Below are 24,114 nucleotides of genomic sequence, written 5' to 3'. Positions count from 1 at the left end.
GAAATAATTGGTTGGTTTGATCAAATTAATCGTTTTAAGCAAATCGTTTTGAGTCCAATTACCGGATGTCATCGATGCTACGCTGAAATGACGAAGGTCATCCAAGTAATTGATGTCCACTGTAATTATTTGTTAATCGCGCGTGGAATCGGAACGATTCGACCTCGTTCCAACGCGAATCGTTACTAAGGCAGAGACGGCAATTAATAATTGTCGCGTCATTTGTTCGATCGTGTTCACAAATTCAAATACGGCTGAGTGGCGGAAACCATTTATAACACGTCCCGTACCGCGTAGGTCGTATACATATCTCAGGATGAATTTTTCGTACTTCGCCGCATATATTCTCCATGTCAGACATACCATAAAATATTTCGTGCAATCGCGTATTCCTGTCTAATGTCAGGAATTCTCTTTCCATAGGTCTGCGTTTTCCATATTATCTATTTTGCTTATCAGTAAACATTCTTACAATTTGTCATTAATACTGTACGTACAAGAACGTTAAGTTTTTGACGTTGTAATATTTCACATGAAATAATAATGGCTGTATATCGACTAACTTATTAATTAATTAAATTCGTGTATATCAAGTTTCCTATCATTTAATACTTTCGTGTAACTACAGAGATTTGATACTATGAAATGAAATATAAAACTTGGTAAAAAAACGCGCTTCGTTAGGAAATGAGGGTGATGATGCAAATATTTTTTGTAGCCATTATATAGAATTTCGATGGTATAATTAATCAGTATCCTGACGGGATATACCAGCCCCTGACGGGACGAAAGTGACGAAAATAATTTGCAAACAGATGAGGATTGCAAGTATTTTCGAGTCCTTCATGGTTGTAAAAAATCAGGTAATGTTGTCGCTGTAGAATATGGGAAAATCAGGCGTTTCAATATCAGTTGTGCGGGCACTGGAGTGCGTAGACTAGAAATATCTGCGACAAAAATCAGAATACATTTGTTTTCGCATGATTGGATCAATTTTGTGTAGGACTAAGCTGATTGAACCTAACACGGGATAATTGTCCACCTTACGACCTTAACAAGCCCGCTTGATTCCCTGTAAGTGCTTGAAATTGATGCTTGTATTCTTTCCAGATTAACAAGCTTTGCCCCCCCTCCCTCTCTATTTCCTTAGATCGAGTTAGACTGCCACAACATATTATCTTTCTTCTTTGCTTTTCTTTTCTTTCGATCTTTTAAAGCCTTAAATCGCTGGTTATTACAGTGTATACATTCAATTACTCTGTAAGTCGTAAGTACATGTTTTACGTTATTTTTTATTTTCCAGCTAAATTCCACAAAAACAAGAAATATACTTCCAACGTGTTTTCACGTGTCTCTAGCAAAGATCTCGAAAACAAGTTGCGGCGCAATTTAAAACGACAAATAGCACCGTGTGTCTCGTTGTGGCAACGCACGCTTCGTCAGCTTTTTAAAAGCGCTCTCTGTCTGCTTTTTTCTCCCTTCACCGCCTATTCGTTTTTTCTTAACGAGTGAAACCGTTTTTACGAGGACGGGAGCACAGAAATGACGTACTGGCAATTCTGTTTCGTGATGACACAAGCAGCCCGGTTTCAGTGAATTAAACCTGGCCCCAAGCTTCCAATTATCTCTCCCTTCCTTTCCTTTATTTTTCCCTTCTATATCGAGTTTCAGGTTTTCTAAATTTCCATTAAAATCAACTATGGCTTTTCTCTATTTTATATGTTAGCCGATGATTCATGGCAAAAGCGTCGGCTGTAAAAATATTTGGAGTTGCAACAGCAGCAAGTGTGTTTTCTCAAACAGAAAATATTGGAAGCGTACTCGTTGGCAAAACAGTTCACGGATAGTTCGTCCTCTGCTTGTTATTTGTTTCAATACCGTTAGCAAATAAATTCATGAAATATAGTGGTATCGCATAAATTGAAAATAAAAGCTTTGCGTATACTTGGGAGTTGAACTTTGGCTATTATACGCATGTTATATATATATATATGTCGGGGCGGCGTTAAGATTTGAGTTAGGGTTGAGGGCGTGAAACGAATCCCTATTGGCGCTAGACGTGATCATTATGCAATAGAGGAGATATTTACTAGTGCAAATATGACTATGATGGAATTGGACAAGTAATCGGATAATTAGGTACTCGAGAAGCTAATGACAATGATCCTAGGCTCACTAACGAATCCGCGGTCAAGGGGATGACGGACTCTACTTTTCCTCAGCGTCTAAGTTGTACTCAATGTTAATGCACGAGGCAATCACTACGTATCCGAGAGTTACTTGAATCGTCTTTTAGATCGTACCGGAGAGTGGTTCTCCATCACGGTAACGCTGTCGAGGAAAACTATGATGGGTGTGCCCAAGGGCACGAAATCATCGGATTCGTGGAGAAAAGCCTTCATTCGGAAAGTGAGGGAAATTGGCGTTACTGTTAATTGGTCAATTTCCATGTTGGTGGTTAGGGAAGGGTGCTAGCCGCCCTTAAGAGAAAGTTCGAGAAGAGGAAGCGTCGTTGGTGAGAAAAATAGATTTCTCCTATTTTCTCGTAGCTGGGACGAGGACTGTTTGTCGGTTTGAAGGACTTTAGTTAAACAGACCTTAAGATTTATAGCAGGTCCTCGGGCTAGCTGAACATGTACTGTGGAGACGCGTCGACATCTGGTAATCATCTTACTCAAAGAATAGAGTCTGCGTGTGGCGAGCCACGGGACAGAAATCGTTGAAATGCTTACCGTCGTGCCCCGTCCTAAGTATTTCTTTTAAGGAGAGCTATAGGGTTACTTCATGCCTTTGTTAGACAAAACGTTCATCCCTTGACCGCGACTACGTTCGGCGACTGGTTGTCGCCTCGAGCCCGAGCTCACTATCATAAATCTCAAATAAGTACAGTCGAATCGAATGACAACAGTTTCTTAATTCGGCTATGGTGAAATCTAAATTACAATACTAGGGGTCTTCCCAAAGTTCCGAAGGGAAGGTTCCAGTATTCTTTCATCTCCGACATATAGAAGATTGCTTAGAATTTGGAGCTTAATAACATATCTCAAAGTCATTGACATTAAAGAAGGTGAACCTTACTTACCAAATTTCCTTCCGTCAAATGATACATAAAAATTGAAAAAAATAATATACATAGTTTTGACTTTCTTCCGCATTATAATTTGAATCACTCGATTTATTCGACTAAAGATAATCAAGCAATAACCTCACTTTACACGTATTCTCATCACGTGAAATAGATCACATCAGGGATTTTCAAAAGTCGATGGAATATTAATAGCGATTAATTATTTATGGATGTATTCTGCACGGTTAAAGCAATCGCCTAGTGAATTATCGAGTTCCAGGAATATGAGCGGTAAACAGGATTGCAGCTATAAATGACTCTCTAACGTGTATATTAGAGATGAATTTGATCATTTATCCTCATAATATGAAATACGCTTTTAAGTGGAAATCATAATTAACAATTTCTGACAGCGAAAAGTAAATAAATCGATACGTTTAAATCAATATTAGAATTTCTTAATATTTTTATCAAATATTTTTATCAAATATTTTAACATCGTAGAAGTGTCGTTGGAGAGAAATATTAGGTTGTTCCAAAAGTTTCTTTCGGTTTATAAAGAAATGATAGATGTACGATATTTTTTGCATTATATTATTTTATTCAATTATGTGCGATCCACCTTTCTCCAATTTAATATAAAATAACATAAAACAAAAAATGCTGTGTATCTATCATTACTCTATAAAACGAAAGAAAATTTTGCGAAAATATAATAGAAATTTAGCTTTAACACAATATAAAAATGGATTGTTATGCCCCTAGGAGATAAGAACAATATGATTAATATTAATAATGAATACGTTAACGTAACGAAAAGCAGCTTTTGCAGAAGGCTATAACCTGAAAATGTTTACTAAAGAATGATAACATGAATTTTCTCAAGTACCCCATTTGATACTTAATCTGCTTTGTAAATACTGTACGTCCTAACTTTGAAAGAATGCAATTTTAGCCAGAATGTTTCAAATTACCTAGCCGTATTGATTCCTTGTAATGTAATTTATATTTACATTATCTCGCGTAATTCTTTCCACTTTATTGACTTCTAAACGTTAATGTAATATAATTTTTATAATATAATTTTAATCGAAGTTATTTAAAATTTGTAGTATCTCATCCCTACTAGAATAATATTAACAAATGTGCAGAGCTCAAGTCGAATAACACCGGCTCGGATAAATGATCATCAAACTTACTTTTGTTATCGTCGATGTCAGTGATTTTGAACCAGCCAACGTCCATGGCAATCAATATTATTTAGCCGGTCTTAACGCAATGTAAAAAGCAAAAAAAAGAGGAAGGAAGGTACAGGGAAGCAAAGAGATAAAACGAATTTTTCATTTTCTCGAAACTAGATCGAGTTTCAAGCTGCTCGTAAAAGAGTCTGTAGCCAATCCGACTAAATTCGACGAACCGCGCTTGAAAATTCCCAGAGAACTGTGATAACCATCGAAATCTGTACAATTTGTCGATTCATCGCTTGATTAAAAAATGGAACAAAATGAGGCTGATCAGCCGGCCTTTCAACTTCTAATGATCCCTATCGTTTTACCCTAGGTTGAATGCTACGATATAAGCCGAAACAGCTATAAGTAGGGTTCACGTGATTGCCGCCATCTATTATTCACGCGTTACACATTCGCCAGACAGACGCGTCTAACGGTTGACATTGTTTTCTACCCTCAGTTCCAACGCAATTACGTTGCTACGTGCAATCAAGTCTCGAGTGAAGCTAATGATAAGTTGTTGTTCGATCCTACACAATTACTAAAATTATTCAAATTAAACTAATTTAGTCTAAAAAAACAAGTAATTTCGTTATATATTTCCTTTCATAATAAGCCATGGTTGGAATATAGTAGCTGACGAAAATATTCGTATATTTGTAGAAGCATTTTAGGGCTGTATTATGCATAACGGCACTATAGAATTAATACTGTAACAGAATTCTACTATCATGGTTATGCTGGTAATATTCGAAACAAATCTGAAAATCTATGTAGATGTTGTAAGATATTCAGTACGAGTACTGTGCATTACTGGTATGTACATAATCACGACGAGATAAGGAAGGTACTGTTCTCTATTGCTCATCGCTACCCGTTGCTAGTAGCAACGTACTATGCATATATATCTCGTAAAGATTTTAAATGTAGCCAACGAGACCATTTTTAATATTTGACTATCGTGACCCATTACAGTTTCATCACTTTCGATTAATTGAACACGACCCGCACCTTAAGACTAAAATACACAATATAAGTATGGCACAGAAAATCTTTTAAAATTTACGGACGACTATTTATGTTATTTAAAGGCAGCAAAGATTATAATTAGCTGCGGATTTTCCTCGAATCGTAGCATACAATATGGAATCTGATTATTAAAAATTACAGTGGAAATACAGTGGATTTCCATAAGATATTCGTGCTTGTGGCATTTTGGAAATAAATTCTTAACCCAAATGGACGACCTCGATACTCGAGAAATTTTGTGAAGCTGACGTCAATGGCGATATGTACTGTTGTTGTGCTATCATTTCATAGTAAGCTGTATTGATTGCACTTCTATTCACGGAATTGATTTATTCCACACAAAAGTTGACAACAATAATCGAAAAAAGAAAAATATATTACCGCCTTTCACATCAGCATACACAAGCACATAGGATTTCACACGAATATACACACTTGTAAATTCGACGAAACGATCAAATTTAATTATTTTTCGATTTTTCGGGCATCAAGTACTACATCAAACGTTACACATCAAACGTTAAAATACGGCGAGCATACAAAATGTACAAACCACTCTAAATTAATTAACTTTGAACGTTATTGATTAATTAAAAAAAACCACTGTTGCGTTGAGTTTTACATTTTAAAAAGTTGTTATCCGTTTTTGCTTTGTTTAAAACTAAAAACAGGACTACGTTCATTGTAAGTCGTAAATATCCCTTTCATTTATTTAAACAAACAGATATTTAAACAAACAATTTATAAATATATAATTTATTTACGTATATTTGTAATATCTGTTTTATAAATTTGTACAACCATTTATCCATTTATCTATTTTATTTGCATATAATTTTTATAGACTTTTTTTCTTTTTTTTTTTTTTTTTTTTTTTTAAGAACGAAAAATTGTGATTCTATTTTAAGACATGTCAGGCTGAAGCGATACGCGATATATATTTCTATTCGGATTTCACCGTCGTCGTAATCGATGCTATTGGAAACGTTTCACGATAGACGTCTTACAAGCGCTTGCAATGTCCGTCATGTGTAAGGCTCTACCACTGAATCGCGGCTGCCATTTAGTGATTAAGGTCGATCACTTAGAGACGTTAATCCGCCATAATGGTGAGCAATACATCGAAGCCATTATTGAAAGCATAATTACGCGTTAATTTCATCGATCTTATTCACAAATAGAAGTGTGCAAATTATAGGATTTCCAAATATTTAGTTTAGTTAAAAGGAGATATGAAAATGACAGGTATATTCAAAGGATAAAACAGAACCGTACGATTGTAAAGTTTCAAATCATTATAACTATTTAAATTTGAAAAATCTTACTATATTTATACAATATATTTTTATTAAGAATGGAAGAAATTTCGAAAAATCCGCCAACACTTTTTACTGTCGTCTTGAAGCACACCATATGTTAAGCTTCTTCGTCGTTACAAATTTTATCGCGGATGTAACGAACGTTTCGAACATGTAGCACGCACGCGTCAACGCTTACATTTGGATTTTAAATATATGTTTTATGCATTAAATGTATTTGTACTTTCTTGCGCAATTTCTTTCAATTTGTTACGATATGGAGGGTTTAATTACGTTTAAGATATCTATCTGAATCCTTTAAATTCGAAGTTCTTTAAAAAATTACGTTATGTAAAATAATCGTTTTTCCACTTTATTGTATCATAAAATAGTTACTTAAATTCATATTACTTAAAGAATCTTCCTACAGAAAGAATAGAAAAGAATAAAATCCTATATGTTAAATTTTACGTGATTGATGGAATACATAGCGATGACGAGAACTAACTACAGACAACAAGAAACTATTAGCGAAAGCAACTGGTGACTATGAATGTCGTCTCTATAATATGTGGCGACTAAGGAGAACAACTACCAACTACGGATAACAAGTAACAACCAACTGTCTCGTTTCTAAGAGGCAACTAACTTGCAATTATCCTCCTTTGATGGTTTCTGTAGCGTGATATACGTCTTGAACGTAGTTAAAGAATATGGTCGCTGCTGAATGGCGATTTGACAGCAAGGCGATCCCGCCAGTTCAAAGCTTGACATTACAAGCTACCGAAAACCATTAATCTTGTTATCGAATATCTAGCTTTCAGAAGAACCCTTGTGATATGATATGACGTCATGACATTTTTATGACGAAGACGAACAAACACCGACCTCTAACGAAACAAATTTTTATGAAGTGCCGTATGTGGGTTGCAGGCCGGCCAACCAAGGAAATTTATCGAATGTATAAAGTAAAATATATACGAATATATTCGATATATCATAAAATGCCCGCGTTACATCATCTAACAGCATAAAGAAAGCTAAATTTAAGGAATTAAAAAATTGAAATACCAATTATAAGAGAGTTAATTAAATTCAAACCTATCCTATGGTCCTAACCTAACCTATGGTCTCATAAAGACCTATATTTCCTGGAAATTGATATCGTTCGAATTCTAAATTCTCCTTAGAAAGTATCATAGAGAAAATATGAAACTTGAAAAGTACATCACGCTGATGCCTCGATAAACCGTCGTGTCGATAAATCCATGTGTCCGAGCGATGAATTTTCCCCAAACAACAAAAAACTGAAGGAAAATCTTCTTTGAAGGACGTGACAAGGTAGGGGAAGCGGTGACAATGATCACGCGATAAACTGATGGTGTACGTATAGAACGAGTGTTGCGAGAGAATTATCGAGAAACAAAAAAAGAAAAAATAATCGTCGGCCGGCGCGACTATACGCTGTCGACGGCCAAACAGCGACTGAGACTAACTGAAACGAACTCTGTCGCAGTATGAGCACGGGCTGCGTTCGCGGATCGATCGAACACGTTCTGCGCCTCTCCGCGGCACCGGCGTCAAAGCCACGCCCGATGGCTGCAACACACTGGTGCACTTGCAACATTAACCACTGGTCCTTCCTTTTTCGTGTGATATTATACCAGCATCTGCGATGCCATTTCAAAGACCGCAATCAAAGCATTAAATGCCAGATTAGAGCGACGCGATAATATTACCCGAATATTCGTCCGTAAATGTTACCGTATAGATGTTTAATTAAGCATTATTATGCTTCGAATAATTTACTATCACATGTTCCACAAGAAAACATATGTTTCACTTTTCCCCGTAGTATGATTGTAATTTATAACAAATATTTATAATTTATAATTTGAAATATTTATAATTCACTGAAAGTATCTTCCTGTCACGATCATAGACGTAAAATTTCAAATTAAAAGTACCAAATTAAAAACATATGTTATCCCGAAACCAAACGTACGACATGGCGAATCACGATGATACGATAAAAATTGATCTATGTCTTGATTTATTCAAACAGAACGAACTTACTCGAACTTTTCCAGAATAAACGATTTATTCGATAATATCCGTCACCAGCTTCTCTTCCTTCAACGGTAACAACTGACACCGAAAGCTCGAGAGACCCGAACGGTGAGACGTACCCAGAAGCAATGCAGTTACCTGGGCAAAGAGTCCCAAAGACCAAGGACGTAGAAAATTTCGAGAAACGGAAATGGAAACTGGAGTGGCGCGTCAATCAGCATTGACGGAAACTAATAAAAATGGAAAAAACCAAACTAATTCGTTTCACAAATTATTAAAACGATATTATTCAAAATTTCACTGGATCTTCTCACTGCACACGTCAATATTTGTCGAAATATCAATATTAAAAAGTTAATAAAAAAAATATCTTCTTTCTTCATACCTGTCTTTCTCCCGGGCGGCGAAGGAATACTAGAATGTTCGAGAACAACGGATACTTTTTGATTTTATCTCAATATCAATTTCAATCTTTTTAAACGAAATACAATCTGAACGATGAAACGTTTGATCAAATAATGTTCTTCGTTCGATACTAAAGGAAATTGAGAAGAAACATCGAAAATTCGTTAATAAAACGAATTTCTTTGTTTCTGTGAGAAAATAAACTTGATATACGTATTGGTTTTTAAAATCAATATATCTAACCAATGGGCACACTTTTAACAAGGGTGATGGAACATACCAAAAATCTTTCAAGATGGTCTTGGCAACGGAAGAGTCGAAAATATGACAATTATAAATGAAAAATTCTAATATTTTACAGCTGACAACGATAAAGAACTCCAGATATTCTCCTAATTAATTTACAACAAATTCGCGTATATGATCGATAGCTGACGTCACTGTGTCCCACAGCCCTTGTAAAACGATAAGAATTTCCTGGAAAAACTTGTAGCCACGAAATGAAAAAGATGATAAAACTTCTAACAAGAGTACTGAGACGAGCAACTTTGTACTTACCCCTTCGGAGTAGGGAACGTGATTAAACGTCCGCGAGTTCGAAACTTTTGTAAGTCACTGCACGGCCGCTGCTTATGGTGGAAATGTAATAGATATAAGTACAGAGCGCGTGAGCGAACTAAAAACGCGATATAGGGGTAAAGAGAGAGACCGTTCCGTCCTTCTCTAATGCCCGCGTACTTGTACCGGAAATGTGTAACAACGGTAAACAAGCGCCGTCAGTGTCCACTAGTGTGCATGCCTGATTAAACAAGGACAGAAAATGCTTATATACAGCCTTCTCTTTTTATTTCCATGTCGCATCCATCTTACTATACAGTAGACAGGATTCGACTATTCCATCATTATATTCGCACCCTGCTTACGTGTGAACTAACATTGCCATGACAACAAATCGTTCGTCTCCTGTTTGATGCTCAGTTTTCAACGGAGTTGAAGGGAAACTTTATAAGAGAAAGGAAGTGACGGATTGTCTCAAAGTAATAAACGAAAATTCTCGTAACTATCGAGAAACGATAGTCAATACAAGGATATCATTATCACATTTAAAACTATTACAATAAACGGTGATTTATCGCTGCAAGGTACCACAAATAAGATATCTCATAATTTGCGAAAAGAGGTAAGGAATATTCTAGATTTTAGACTTTGGAACTTCGATGACAGTCATGAGTGTGTTTTGTCATTGATTTGCCATATTGCGTTTTTCACAATTGTTGTTCATTTTTTGCGATATTTTACACTCGCACATAGTATCTATGATTTTTTCTTTCGATAATTCTTATAATTATTGTCAATAATTAATTATTTATAACCATTTACGCTGTATTATATATCATTAAGATTTATCTTTGCACGTATCAAGATAGTAGATAACAAAATTATGTTTATATATTTATATTATGTGTATATATTTAGATATCTTCTTAGTTGCAATTTTTTCGAATAGTATCGGTGACCAATCGAAATAGAAATTAGTGCGGAAAGAGGGGAAGGAACCAAAATTTGAAAATCGACATCGGTAACTCAGTAGTTATAGAATAACTCAATCGATAACGTAGATTAACTAGTTATAAATGAAAATATATATAAATTCAAACTTTAAAAATTAGAAATTAAAAAGCAGAAGGCAAAAAATTATCGCCGAGGATTTATATAATAATAAATAGACAGTACATTCTTTTTGTCTGTCTTACCGAGAAATAAAACAGTTAATTGATGATTATCGTATAGTGTGTACTCATAGCATAAAATTTGTTCAATGAATTAAAAATTATATTTTTTAGATATGTAGACATTAGCGATGTATTAATCCGGGAAGCTCGTCTACCTCGGAAATATCGAGTCTGCGACAACGTCGATTTGGAAATTATTCTTACAGAATATGAAAATTATTATTACAAGATGAAATTCCAAAAATATCCTATATTGTGCAAGAAAATAACTGAAAAGGAAATAAAGACGAGGGAAATGACAAATGCGAACAAAGTGTAAGAATTTAAATTATTTAACACTATTCAACGTTCTCAACGTATTCAACGTATCGATTACAATATCATTCAATCTTCGAAGAAGTAGTAAAACGTGTCAAATCTGTTAGCAAAGAAACGAGAAGTGAGTCTGTGAAAGGGAGGAATGTACAACAGAAGATGACGGGTGACGCTACGGATGATATTAATCTCGCAATAACATTGACACCAATTTTCGCCAATGAAAGCGATGAATCTTCATCAGAAGAGGAGAGCTATTTAACATCTTAATGGAACAATCCACGCAATCAAAGATATCAAAATAGGCTCAGAAGCTTTATATAGACAATCTGGAATTATGGAAGATTATTGAAGACATTTCATGCGTAAGTTATTTTCGATTAATATACGTATTGTAAATACTGATTTCAGTAAAGCTTTAAATAACGAATTACATAACATTTACGGAAATTAATACGGAGATTATGCGCCATTTCATCTTTGTATTGTCGCAGGAAATCATACTGACAAAATTAAATGTATATTGGGACAACATCGTAGGCCTAGAGGAATGTAAATCTGCTATTAATGAGGCCATTGTGTATCTCCTCAAGTACCTTATCTTTTTTAAAGGCCCATTTTCTCCCTGGAAAGGTATTCTGCTATACAAGCAATTACAAAATAGGGAAGACGATGTTGGCGAAGGCAGTCGCAACAGAATGCCACTGTACCTTTTTTAACATAACGGCCAGCTCATTGGTGAGCAAATGGAGAGGTGATTCCGAGAAGTATATCCGTGTAAGTTGATTTCCTTTGTCTATGAAGAAGAGATTCTGGAATATATCATATATAATAATAATCATATATAAATAGAATAGTTGTTTGGAAAACGAAATGATATTACGTTCGTGATGAAACAATGAATTTAAGGAATTTTGAATATAATATTTAATAAATAATAAATACATTTGTTAAACTGAACAGGTTTTATTTGAACTTGCCTATAATTATTCGCCTACAATTATTTTTATCGACGAGATTGACTGGATAGGCACAAATAAAGGAGTAAACTGTACATTGTCTGAACCTGCAAAGAGATTCAGATCAGAACTTCTTTCTAGATTGGATGGATTAGTATCTAACGAAAATTCTAATGTAGTTCTTTTGGCTGCAACTAATTGCCCTTGCTATGTATATCACGCTATTTCAATGTTTTCTAAGTAGAAAATATCTTAATATCATAATTATTCATTATCTTAATCTTAATTATTGTGTTGTTCGGAATATTCCTTCGTTATTATTAATATAACAGAACAATAATATTTATTGTAAATATATTATTAGGGACATTGATGCAGCTTTACGCAGATGCCTCGAAAAGAAAATATACGTATCATTACCAAATGAAGTTACTCGACTCGATATGTTCAAATAATACCTTAGCAACCAGTTATTAGAGAATATGGATATTGTAAACCACATAATAAAATCTACTGAAAAATATTCTTGCGCGGATATAAAATTGCTTTGTAAGCAAGCATGGCTGCTAGAAATAAGTCCAATGTGGGAAAAACTTGAAAAAAAAGAAACATCTGTTACGACTTTGAAATATGAATTAAAGAATTATGAAATAATAGCAAAATTGTTAAAAACAATGTCACCTACAGTCACGGATGTGGATAGATATAAAGCGTGGAATAAATATGTATGCCATAAGAACATATTTTAAAAAATATAAATGGTTATCATAATATATATCATTAATATAATTATCGTTCGAAAAATTGTTCGTGTGCGTGCATTTATGTGTGCGCACGGGCTATAAACAAGTTTGAAATATTCGTTCTACATATATACGTGGTATACATATTCCCTTATAATATATAATATGTGTAATCTGAGTGGTAATATATCCACGTATTACATATGTGTTAGTGTATTTTATCGATAATCTGTCTTTTATTTCCTCTTATCTTATTAACGCATGTATGGGCGCGTATATGCGCCGGGCGAAAGCTATGGGTGTAAACTCAGAACACATATATGCGTTTTTTGCAAGTATTCCGCATGGCCTAAGGACAGATATACGCGTTTGTCGATTTTTCCGATCAAGTAGAAGTAATACTATTACATTTATGTGAGATAAATATGAATGTATTCCTTAGTAACGGCAGTAAGCAAATGCCAATAATGTCTCGTTATAATTGTCTACCTGTTTCGAGGACAGTCGCATCTAATTATCGAGAAGAAAATGTGTTGTTTGTGTGAAAAATAAGAGAATGCAGAAAATGCGATGTCGGATTATGTATAGATAATTGTCTTGAAATTTTTCTCATACAACTGAATTATTAGCCAAATTCTGTTGTAAATTCTAAATGTTTATTGTAAATTTCAATGTTTAAAATAAATAATCAATACTAAAAAATAACGCTCTTGAATTATTTAATCTCGTGCAAAAGAATTACTATAACTTATTACGCTTTGCGCTTTCAATAGTCAATCAACAGAGTTCAGTCTAACGAAGAAGTTCCCTCCTACGCTAACGAACTGTCCTGTTTTTGCGTCCAGGCTTTCACGACATAAATTAAAATATCGCACATAAGCACAGCGTAACAGCGGCTTAAATTTAAGTTACAATAATAATCTTAAAAAAAAAAAAAAAAAAAAAAAATGTAATAATGCATGGCTATGTCGTACCGTCGCGTATCGGTACTTTTGCCTGTACCACCCTACAATCAGAATTCAGCGTTTATTCTGGAAAAAAATCATGTAAAAAAAAAATATGTAAAAAACCTGGAATTAATAAACAAAGATTTTAAAAAATCAACAATTAAACAAGGGATTGAGATGACCAACCCCGCTCACGCTGCGAACTTCGAACGCGGAAGAGTCGAGCCGTGGCCATGATGGGTGATTCCAGGAATCGGTCGCGTATGGCAGGATCTGCCATGCTTTACCGATCCCAGCCGCGCTGATTTCCGTCAACAGACACAGTAACGGAGATATTTGGAACAGAAGCAGCCGCATATTCGTCTATCTGAAATTAAAGAGATGATTTCATGTAGAAGATACAAATTTGTTCCCTGATATTGAAATGCCGAACACGAGGAAAATGAGACATGCAAATGACAAAGTCGATGATCAATAGGAAGATAACATAAACAATTGTAGATTGCAAGGAAAATTTTGAAAAATGATACGTGTTCTAATAATAGAATATAAATAATAAAAAGGAGAATGTAATTGCCATTCTTCTATGTATTTTAATTTATGAGACGTAACTTCTGAATGACCTGTAATGCCCGTTTCCGCGGCATTATGCGCCGAGTTCCGGACTACGCGTAGATCCGGTAGCGCGATTGTTCACTCGACTACATTTACCATAGCGAAGTCGAACCTCCCGCGAAATCGAACTAGAATTCGACCCGACACGCGTACGCGCCCAACCACTGAAAGTTCAACGCACCAGTACCGTCAGACGATTCGAAACTTGTGAATCATCTGCTAACGATACGTATCCACCGTCAAAATTTTTCATTGCAATAATTTTTCATAACGTTGCAACGATCGCTATATTTTCAATATACATGTATGATCGTAATAAAGAGTGTCTACTCTTCTTAGACTGTTATTTGTACAACATTATACGGAAATGTATGTTTTACGTGATATGGCTTCTCTCGACGCGTGGATCCATTGGGAAAACTGCTATATTTATGGTAACTTAATCGTTACAATAACATAAGAACACGTAGAACCGACTCAAAGTTGTAAAAACATGCTTGATACAACTCAAGTGTATTATATACGTTTGAAGCATCACCGCCCATTACTACACCATCAACATCAATCATGTTCTACACCACGGTCATTCTTCTGCAAAAAACGATAATTAAAAGAGAAAGAGAAAGAAGAATTACTGCACAAACTTCGACAACCATGGGACTTCCGTATACATATACAACAATAAGATCACCGTGAAATTGTCTTATCTTGTTCTTTTAATCGCGAAAAATCTGTCCGTAAGTTCGTGGACCGTGTCGAACAGAACGCTATATACGAGGTAGAACGGGTTTTTGTCCGACTGTTGCACGGTTAAGAGCACGACGAGCAACATTGTTCGTGGCGATAAAATGAAGGTAAAAAAATGCAACGAGGAAACAAAGGATAGAACGTCTAGACATAGCGGAACAAATCTTCGGCAGGAAGATCTTCTCCGTTAACATCGACTCCGCACAGTTACGCTCGCTCTTTTACAGTTAGCCTCGCGGACCTGTCTTAATTTGTAACTACGTTTCGGGACATCCTCAACACGTTCCCCAACGCGTAGGTTTCATACGACAAATTCAATGTCATAGTGGTTTAAGTCGTAATTCCGAATGTTTGAATTCATTTTTACTCTCAAACATATCTTCCCTTTGGTTTCAGAACCGATTAAGTCGTAACTTTATTCTCTACCATTTCTGTTTCCACGGTTTGAACAGATGTAATCTATTTTTACGGTAATAAGCACAGAAGATTATTTGATGAAAACTGGCAATGGCCTAACTTACACCACTATGATTCTCAACCCTGTTTTCCAAATTGTGTTATATAATATTTTATGAAATGTTGGTGCCATACAGGATGAAACGATCTTAGGCGAATCAAACATCTTATTTTCCCTTACGCCATTCAAATTATAAAATATGCAAACTTTTTAACATTTAACTCCGCTGTCTCATTATGTCGATTCCGTCAACTGTACGTATGCTGATGAACAGTAGTTAATTGTCGGTTTCACGATGGGATTTCGAAGAGGAAATTGGATAGCGGATAGGTGAGGGGCTCTGAAGTAGGATAAGAACGTAATTGTAACTCGACTTTTGATGATTTATTGCCTAGCTAGCGGGATCGAGAGCGTGACTGGTGATGTAAGATACTGAGGAAAGTTAATTAAACTTAGCTTCATTACGTAGAGTAAATAAGATGTTTGATTGCAGTAGAAATTGTCACATATTTGATAAATGTTAGATTTCTATATATAAGAAAAATGTATAAAAGATATATAAGAGTATAAGACTATTTCTAAGAAAGGTAAATTATGGGTTTTTCATCAAATGTTTGAATCAACTTTGTTAAAGCATTCCCTAATTTAACCATTTAGATGTTAACTATCGAGAAACCGGTCCAGTGTGTCGTATATCTCATCATTTACATAGGAACAAAATCTCCACGTTCAGGCTGTACAGTTAATTGAAATTAAAGGCAAACACTGTAACTCTGGCACAACTGTCCTTATTTTCGCAACTAATTACCATTTGTCCCATTTCATTAAAACTTTTTAACAGCCGGTAAATAAATCGATGGAATTTCCTCGGTTCAATTTATGAGTGATGAAAATCAAAATTACTTAAAAGTACCATTCCTCGATATCTCCAAAAATATGTCATTTCTAACCGTATAATAATCTATAAGCAGAGAAATGTCAATGAAAATTTAAGACGAAAAAGAGGTAAATTTACCTGAATTCCAGAGCGCGGCCGGCTTTCAAATGTCGTTGACTGTTCAGAGTTACCACGCTTACTACGGTCCGTGAACTACGGCTTCCCGGTTTACCCCGGCTTCGTATCTGCATACCGTGTGCTGTTGTCGCCGCTAAAACACGCTCACCCCTCTACTCGCGGACTTAACTACTGTTCTCAATTGGTCGCTGTTTTTAACTGTAGCTCTTGTTCCGAAAGATAGGTAAATGGCTTCCTCTATGATCTACGAGCCAACACAATCAAAGATGATCGTTTAAAGTAGCTTATAGGAACAGGCAGACTACGGGCACATTTACGCTCCGATCGTGTGTAGAACGCTAAAAGGTAGAATTCTGAAAACTGTAGAACAAACGAGCGATAGTATTGCTAAAAAGACAAGTTAAGAGTACATAAATATGTAGTAAGAGGAAAGAAAAGATCTTCAACTGACAAACAAGTAATTGTGTCTATCATCATTTCGTCAATGCGATTAAGGATAGTTATATACATTTATACATTACATTCTAAGAGTTACAGTTGCATGAAACAAAGGAGAAAGTGATGGGAGCAACTTACCTGCTCATTTATCCTCTGCACGTTCGGAGATGCGCATTAACATTATCATAATCGCTCAGTTGAATTATGCTTGTATTAGTATGTTTTATCTTCTTCGTTAATACATAAGAAGTACTTCAATATCGAAATAATCTGTGAAATCTAAGTTATATATAAATATATATACTTTCAATGTGATTATCAATAGTTTAGTTTATTTAATTCAACATATGTATATTTTCATGAAAACAAAAGTACGTCAAATTTTAACGAGCAATAGCTTTCGTTTTACATCTCTATACGGTAATTTTCAGGATGCAAAAAGAAAAATAGAGAGTCTGATCTGAAAATAGAATGATCTTGAATAAATTGTAAAGGACATAATAGCGCTGTCATGCGCTATGGTGCATAAACTAGGGTAGAATTAAAAGCGTAGTAGAATGTAGATCGTTAACAAATAAAAATTAATCTAGGTGTTATTAAAGAAATTTGTTTCACCTTTTAAACTTTTTGATGATTGGTTTACTTTGAATATTTTGCATATTTTTGCATATCATGAGCATTTTGTACATTTCCATACATTCAAATTTTCTATGAATATAAAATGATCCGCACTCTACTTCATAGTATACTCTATACGTTTAAAATGCTCCATTAGAAGCTTAAATCTATCAAAATACAGCTCCTAAGGAAATGTGAACTTGCACATGAACACATAATATGGATTTTCTGATTGAAACGTATAGACAGGTATATACTAGCATAAGCCACCTTCGGCATTTGACTGCATGGTGCAGCACTACTCTCTCTGGGATATCCTAGCCACTTTCGGCATTTGGCCGTATGGTGCAGCACTAGCTCTGTAACATAGAAAACCATAGGCGTCAGTTCTTCTTATTTCCTCTCTCATATATGTTTACTTTAATGTCACTTATTCAGGCGCTTGATATATTGTCGGAATGAAATTTTAGTAATGTGCAAGTAATTGTGAGTAGATTAATAAAGTATAATAAGATATTAGATTCATGTACATAGTTTCAAGTGACATCAATCTTTATGTCTAGTATATACATGTGTATTGATCTATAAGTCAGTGTTAAAATAACAAACAAATGGCAGAAGAAGGAAAGAAGATTTCCTTCGGTTTTGCAAAATCTATTAAGAAATCTATTAAGAAAAAATGCTATTCCACAAGAAAAAAAGAAAGTTGATTACATTGAATGCCTTGATGAAAAAGGTATTAAAATAATAGGGTGAGTTCAAAAAGTAAAATTTATAATCAAGAAACATATAACCTCAACCTAACCTATAAAAATCACCAATAGCGGAATATATATATATTTGAAAACAATTTTTTATTTCAGTGAGGAAGAAAAGAAAGATAAACCTCTAATTATTCCATTACTAGCTTCAAAAACCTGGCATGATAGAATTGTTAATAAAATAGATGCAGACATTTTCCTTCCGAAGGCAGATAAGGAAAAGGTAGGAGACGCTAGTGTTAACGAGGCAAAATCAAAGCTATCTAATGGAAAAATATCGCCAATAATATCAATAAAGAAAGAGCCAGTTGAAGATAGTGAAAATAAAGTTGTTACTTTAGAAGAGCAAGCGACGAAAGAAATCATTGAGGAACTTAAGTCAAAGAATGAACATGAAACTAAAACAAATGATTTAACTTTACCTTTAGTAGAAGATGAATCATTAAGAGGCAAAGAACAGGTACGTTATCAACATATTGATGTGCAATGCACAGATGTATTACATTTGCATATTATAAATATTGTTTTTTATTTTTCAGTCTACGTTAGAAGGTTATGAAAAAATTCCTATTGATGCTTTTGGTGTAGCAATGTTACGGGGAATGGGATGGCAACCAGGAAAGGGAATTGGTTGAAATGAAAAGTATGAATTTTACTCTATATTAAATTAATTATATGTGTTTAATACATCACTTATTGGAAAGTAAACAGAGAACATCATTTTTTATTTCACAATCGTTTATTCTAACTATTACAGATTAGTAGCAGCTGTCATACCAGAATTACGACCAAAAGGTATGAAACTACAGATACCAAAAATACAGATTCCAAAAAAGAAGAGGAAGAAGTTAAAATCGAGAAAGGAACATTTGTGAAAATTATAGCTGGAAAACAAAGTAATAATTATGGTCAAATAGAAGGATTCGATGATGATGCAGGAAGGCTCATAATAAAACTAGCTCTTGGTGGAAATATAATATCTGTAAATGAATTTATTGTACAGCCAGTGACTAAATCAGAATATTCTAAGAACTCAAAAGTTCTAAGTTAGTATGAAGTGTTAGTTTTTCATTAAGGGACTTTTAAGAAAATAAATTTGAATTGACATATACATATAAAGACATAATCAGGCATGTAGAAAAACTAATTCAAGAGTTCCTGTAAGTGTGTTGTTGCATGCAATTTTTTAAAGGTCCCTTCTAATTTTATATAAAATATGATAACTGTAGATCGGTCCGTCGTGTCCAGTAGTTGTGTGACTAGTGGGTTGTGGTGGTTGTTGACTCTTGTGTTATATCTGCTTCTGGACTTGTGTATTTCATCTTTGACTGTAGGTATCTTGAGGTCACGGTGGATTGTTTCGTTGGTAACATACCAGGGTGCATTTGATAGGGATCTTAGCGTTTTCGATTGGAAGCGTTGGAGTATTTCAATGTTGGAATTACTTGCTGTTCCCCATAGTTGGATTCCGTAGGTCCAGACAGGTTTTATTACGGCCTTGTAGAGGATTATTTTGTTCTGTATGTTTAGTTTGGAGCGTCGGCCCGTGAACCAATAGAATTTTCTTAATTTTTCCTTTAGTTGCTTTGTTTTTTCTGAGATATGTTTTTTCCAAGTTAGCCTCCTGTCCAGGGTCATGCCCAGGTATCTTACGGAGTCCTTGCTTGGGATTATTGTGTTGTTAATGGTGACCTGGGGGCAGGTTTGTTTTCGGAGCGTGAAGGTTACATGAGAGGATTTTTTTTCGTTTATTTTGAAACCCCATTTTTGGAACCACTTTTCCATGGAGTCGAGACTTCGCTGGAGAGTGGATGAGGCAATTGCCGGGTCTGCGTGGGTAGCTAATAGTGCTGTGTCGTCGGCAAATGTTGCTATTGTTACCTCGTTTGATATAGGTAAGTCGGCAATGTAGATGGAGAACAGTAGGGGTCCGAGGACACTACCTTGGGGTATGCCCGATTCTATTGGGAATGTTGCGGAAGAGGCGCCTGGGCATTTAACTATGAATTGTCTGTTGGTTAGGTAGGATTTTAAGATGGAGTAGTATGGATGGGGTAGGATCTTTTTGAGCTTGTAGAGTAGCCCTTCATGCCATACTTTGTCGAATGCCTGTTGGATGTCTAGGAATACCGCTGAGCAGTATTTTTTCTTTTCAAGGGTTTGGCTGATCATGTGGGTTATGCGGTGGATTTGCTCTACTGTTGAGTGTTGTTTTCGGAAGCCGAATTGGTGGTCTGGGAGCGTTTTCAATTCTTCTAGGAGTGGAAGGAGACGATTCGTGAGCATCCTCTCGAATAGTTTAGACAGGGTAGGTAAAAGACTGATTGGGCGATAGGAGCTGGTTTCATATATTGGTTTACCGGGTTTAGGGATGAGGGTGATCAGTGAGATTTTCCAAGCCTTGGGAAAGTGTTGAAGGCGGAGGATAGCGTTAAAGATTGATGCGATGAGTGCAATCCCTTTTATCGGAAGTTCCTTGATTGCTTTATTTCCTATTAGGTCGTGACCTGCTGCTTTCTTGGGGTTTAGGCGACTGATTGCTTCTATGATCTCTAAAGAAGTGAAGGGTTCAATAGGAGGGGACATTTGGAAGGGAGTGTGCAGATATTCGGTAACGTCCGCTGCAGCTATGGAGGAATGGAGTTGGAATACTTCAGTCAAGTGTTTGGCAAATAGGTTGGCTTTTTCTATAGGGCTACGCGCCCATCCACCCTGCGGACGGCGGATTGGAGGTATTATTTGTGGGAGGCGCGTGAGTTTCCTGGAGGCCTTCCATAGTGAGTAGTTGGAGTCGGCTGTGGGGGACAAGCTGGCGAGATATTTGTGAAAACGGTCATTATTGTAGTTTTTTATAGTTTAGGATAGTTTTCTAGTTGCGTTGTTTAGTTTGCGTTTGTCCTCCGGTGTTCTATGGGTCTGCCATATGCTTCTTAGTCTACGTTTTTCTGCTATTTTTTTTAATATGTACTGGGGGTATTCGTGATTGCTGATGGACGTTTTTGCCGGTGTGGAGAAGCGGATAGCGTTTATTATGCTCGTGTTTTGGTATTCCGTGGCTGCTTCGATTTCTTCATTGGTTTTTAGTGAAGTTGAGGCTGAAGTTGTGTGTGTAAAGACTTCTCTAAAGAGCTGCCAGTTGGTGTGTTGGTTATGTATGGAGCCATTACGTGTATTCTCGATGATAGTTGAACTGACTGTTACTATCACGGGGGAATGATCAGAGGAGAGATCAGCCGAGGAATTGATTTGGACGTGTCTTGACGAGATATTTTTAGTTATGAGGAAATCAAGGAGATCGGGTATTTTGTTTGTGTCGGTGGGCCAGTGTGTGGGTTCGTATGTGGTAAGGTAGTTGAGCTTGTTGGTTATTATGCTGTTGAGGAGGTTTTTGCCTCTTACTGTAACCAATCTGCTGCCCCATTGGGTGTGTTTGGCGTTGTAGTCTCCTCCAGCTATGAATCTATTGCCCAGGGTGTCCAGGAAGTCGCCAAAGTCTTCTTTGGCGATGGAGTGTCTTGGAGGGCAGTATACAGCTGAAGTGGTGATTGTACCATGACAGTCTTCAAGACCATGCTTGGAGGTAGTCTTTCTGGAATGGTGGAAGTTCGTAGTGCTTAATGTTTGATTTGATTATGATTCCGGTGCCGCCGTGGGCCTTTCCGCTGGGGTGTTGGGTATGGTAGAACTTGTATCCGTTTATGTTCAGGTAGTTTTTGTCGGTGAAGTGGGTTTCAGTTATGAGCATTATGTCGATTTGCTGGTGTTTTAGGAAGAGTTCTAGTTCAAGTTTGCGTTGCGTTAGACCGTTGGCATTCCACAGAGCTGTGCGTCTTGGTTTTATTTTGCGTCGGGGCGTATTAATTTATCCGATGTGGATACACCGTTTTTTTGTTGTTTTTAGATACAAGTGACGAAAAATTATGAAATGATATTTTAAATTTAAACTGATTTCATTCATTGATTTATTGTAGCGACAATGGTAACTTGTTTAAATAAAGATTTTATAAATAAAATATTTAAGGTCTAAAATAATAAATTAACACATGTGAAAACATTAAAGCTGTTATCCTTATTCATGGTCTTGTTGGAACGTGTTTAACGAGCGTAACGTAGGCGTGAAAACGAAAACGTTGAGACTCTTGTGGCGTAAAAAGACTGAATTCCTCATAAAAATGCAAGAAACGAGAGGAAACGTGCACATAGTTTATTCTCGATCTTGGATACATAAAACCAAAAAGAAAAAAAAAAAAAAGAAAAAGAAAAAGGAACAAAAATTTTTATTGGTTATTTACCGAAACTCATTGTATCATTTTTATTACTCTATATAAAACGTAGAATCATATACTGACGAATGTTATTTCGAATTTCTAACTTCAGAACGATAATTACATATTTGAAATTTCCAATAAGTGGTAGTAGCATTAAAAATATGGAATATTCAACGAGATGAAATATAGGTAAGGTATTTAAAAGAAAAAAGATTGAACCGTTCGATGTAAAACGATGAAATTAAATGATTGGATTTGAAAACTTGATTCGGTTTAATAATTCGATGAAAAAAGTATTCATCCTATGAAAAAAGAATTCATGTTCCTGTCGATATATCAACGACGTGCGCCGTTACTTCCCACTGCTTTGCAATTCAAATGCAATACTCGAATATACATGGCGAAAGAAATGGAAATTGAGCAATTTAAGGGAACGAATTACTCTCACGTCCACGTAACTTCAAAATGTATCACGTGTCCGTGTTTGCGAAACGAAATTCGTCGTTGTCCAACTAACACGCTTGCAGATGCTACGTTCACTTTGTTGCATATAGGGCTTAAATATATGAACAAATAGTATTGCGCAAGTGTCACTAGCGTAATTTTTAAAGTGAATTAATGCATAATCTCGTCATCTACGGTTGACCATGATTATGGCAGTGATCATTGTTATATACGAATCTTCGTGCAATATATGTGAAAATTCGTGGTTGTCCAATTAACACGCTTGCTGATGCTACGTTCACTTTGTTGCGTATAGGGCTTAAATATATGAACAAATAGTACTGCGCAAGTGTCACTAGCGTAATCTGAACGTGTTAAAGTGAATCAATACATAACTTCGTCATCTATGTTTGACCATGACTACGGTAGTGGTCATTGATATATGTGAAGCTTCGTGGAGTAGATGTGAAAATTCGTCGTTGTCCGGTTAACACGCTTGCAGATGCTCCGTTCACTTTGTTCCATATAGGGCTCAAATATGTGAACAAATTGAATGGAGCAACTGTCATTAGCGTAATTTTAACGCGTTAAAATAAATTAATGTATAATTTCGTCATTTACGTTTGATCTACGTTTTTTCATCTACGTCATCTACGGCACCTACGCGAATCTTATTGATTACGTCTTTGGCAGTGTTCGTTGCTATAAATGAAACTTAATAGTTGTTGAAACCGCTCGAAAGTCGTGTTCCTAAATCATTCCCTCGTCTCGTATCGTGTTCATCAAATGGAAAAGGAGATTGTGTTTTAATGAAATCGCTTGTTACTATCAATCTTGCTGTGTCACTCGCATAAGAGAAGAAAGTGAGAAAGGAGAAAAAAATTAAGGTAAGGTCATCAATGAGCAAAATGTTTAATGTACATTAAAATTGAATCCACTGCAACCCTCGTGACTTT

General features: G+C 35.7%; 2 protein-coding genes and 4 long non-coding RNA genes across 18 annotated transcripts in view; 4 read left to right on the top strand and 2 right to left on the bottom strand.

Moving 5' to 3' along the window:
* Positions 1 to 5,212, bottom strand: part of LOC126927058 (uncharacterized) — a 142,488-nt gene extending 137,276 nt beyond the window's left edge. Inside the window, exons 1-2 of one of the 4 annotated variants that reach the window (XR_007715109.1) lie at positions 4,267 to 5,212; positions 763 to 947 (exon numbers count right to left, since the gene is read on the bottom strand). Coding sequence is in view for 2 of the 4 variants with exons in the window: in XM_050743430.1 (XP_050599387.1) it covers positions 772 to 847 (76 nt within the window). In the remaining 2 variants the exon portion in view is untranslated. The remainder of the gene's footprint in view (positions 1 to 762; positions 948 to 4,266) is intronic. The other 3 variants (XM_050743430.1, XM_050743429.1, XR_007715108.1) reach the window with 3 other exon arrangements.
* The window catches only part of LOC126927031 (G-patch domain and KOW motifs-containing protein-like), a 730,127-nt gene extending 707,407 nt beyond the window's left edge, over positions 1 to 22,720 (top strand). For 2 of the 7 annotated variants that reach the window (XM_050743343.1, XM_050743320.1), the window contains exon 5: positions 19,204 to 19,423. In XM_050743343.1, coding sequence (XP_050599300.1) covers positions 19,204 to 19,208 — 5 coding nt within the window. In that variant the 3' untranslated portion in view covers positions 19,209 to 19,423. Of the gene's footprint in view, positions 1 to 17,955; positions 18,438 to 18,548; positions 18,907 to 18,985; positions 19,090 to 19,203; positions 19,424 to 22,026 lie in introns of those variants that run through there. The other 5 variants (XR_007715090.1, XR_007715091.1, XR_007715089.1 and 2 more) reach the window with 5 other exon arrangements.
* LOC126927075 (uncharacterized) lies at positions 9,944 to 11,416 on the top strand. The gene is made up of 2 exons (XR_007715129.1): positions 9,944 to 11,146; positions 11,257 to 11,416. It is a non-coding gene; the product is annotated as an uncharacterized LOC126927075 (long non-coding RNA).
* Positions 11,143 to 17,904, bottom strand: LOC126927062 (uncharacterized). Of its 4 annotated transcripts, none has more exons than XR_007715110.1 (8): positions 17,683 to 17,904; positions 17,206 to 17,527; positions 16,630 to 16,989; positions 13,982 to 14,162; positions 12,564 to 13,879; positions 11,857 to 12,212; positions 11,592 to 11,688; positions 11,143 to 11,475 (listed from the first exon to the last, which is right to left on the bottom strand). It is a non-coding gene; the product is annotated as an uncharacterized LOC126927062 (long non-coding RNA). The 4 variants fall into 4 exon arrangements; XR_007715112.1 differs by having other exon boundaries at positions 13,823 to 13,879; XR_007715113.1 differs by having other exon boundaries at positions 17,206 to 17,346.
* On the top strand, positions 11,851 to 12,299 carry LOC126927079 (uncharacterized). The gene is made up of 2 exons (XR_007715133.1): positions 11,851 to 11,923; positions 12,110 to 12,299. It is a non-coding gene; the product is annotated as an uncharacterized LOC126927079 (long non-coding RNA).
* LOC126927092 (uncharacterized) lies at positions 16,941 to 17,514 on the top strand. The gene is made up of 2 exons (XR_007715149.1): positions 16,941 to 17,086; positions 17,159 to 17,514. It is a non-coding gene; the product is annotated as an uncharacterized LOC126927092 (long non-coding RNA).
* Positions 22,721 to 24,114: the final 1,394 nt, after the last annotated feature.

This window comes from Bombus affinis, unplaced genomic scaffold, assembly GCF_024516045.1.
Source record: "Bombus affinis isolate iyBomAffi1 unplaced genomic scaffold, iyBomAffi1.2 ctg00000070.1, whole genome shotgun sequence".
Classification (NCBI taxonomy): domain Eukaryota; kingdom Metazoa; phylum Arthropoda; class Insecta; order Hymenoptera; family Apidae; genus Bombus; species Bombus affinis.
Note: the sequence above shows the minus strand (reverse complement) of the source record. Positions and strands in the feature narration are given on the sequence as shown.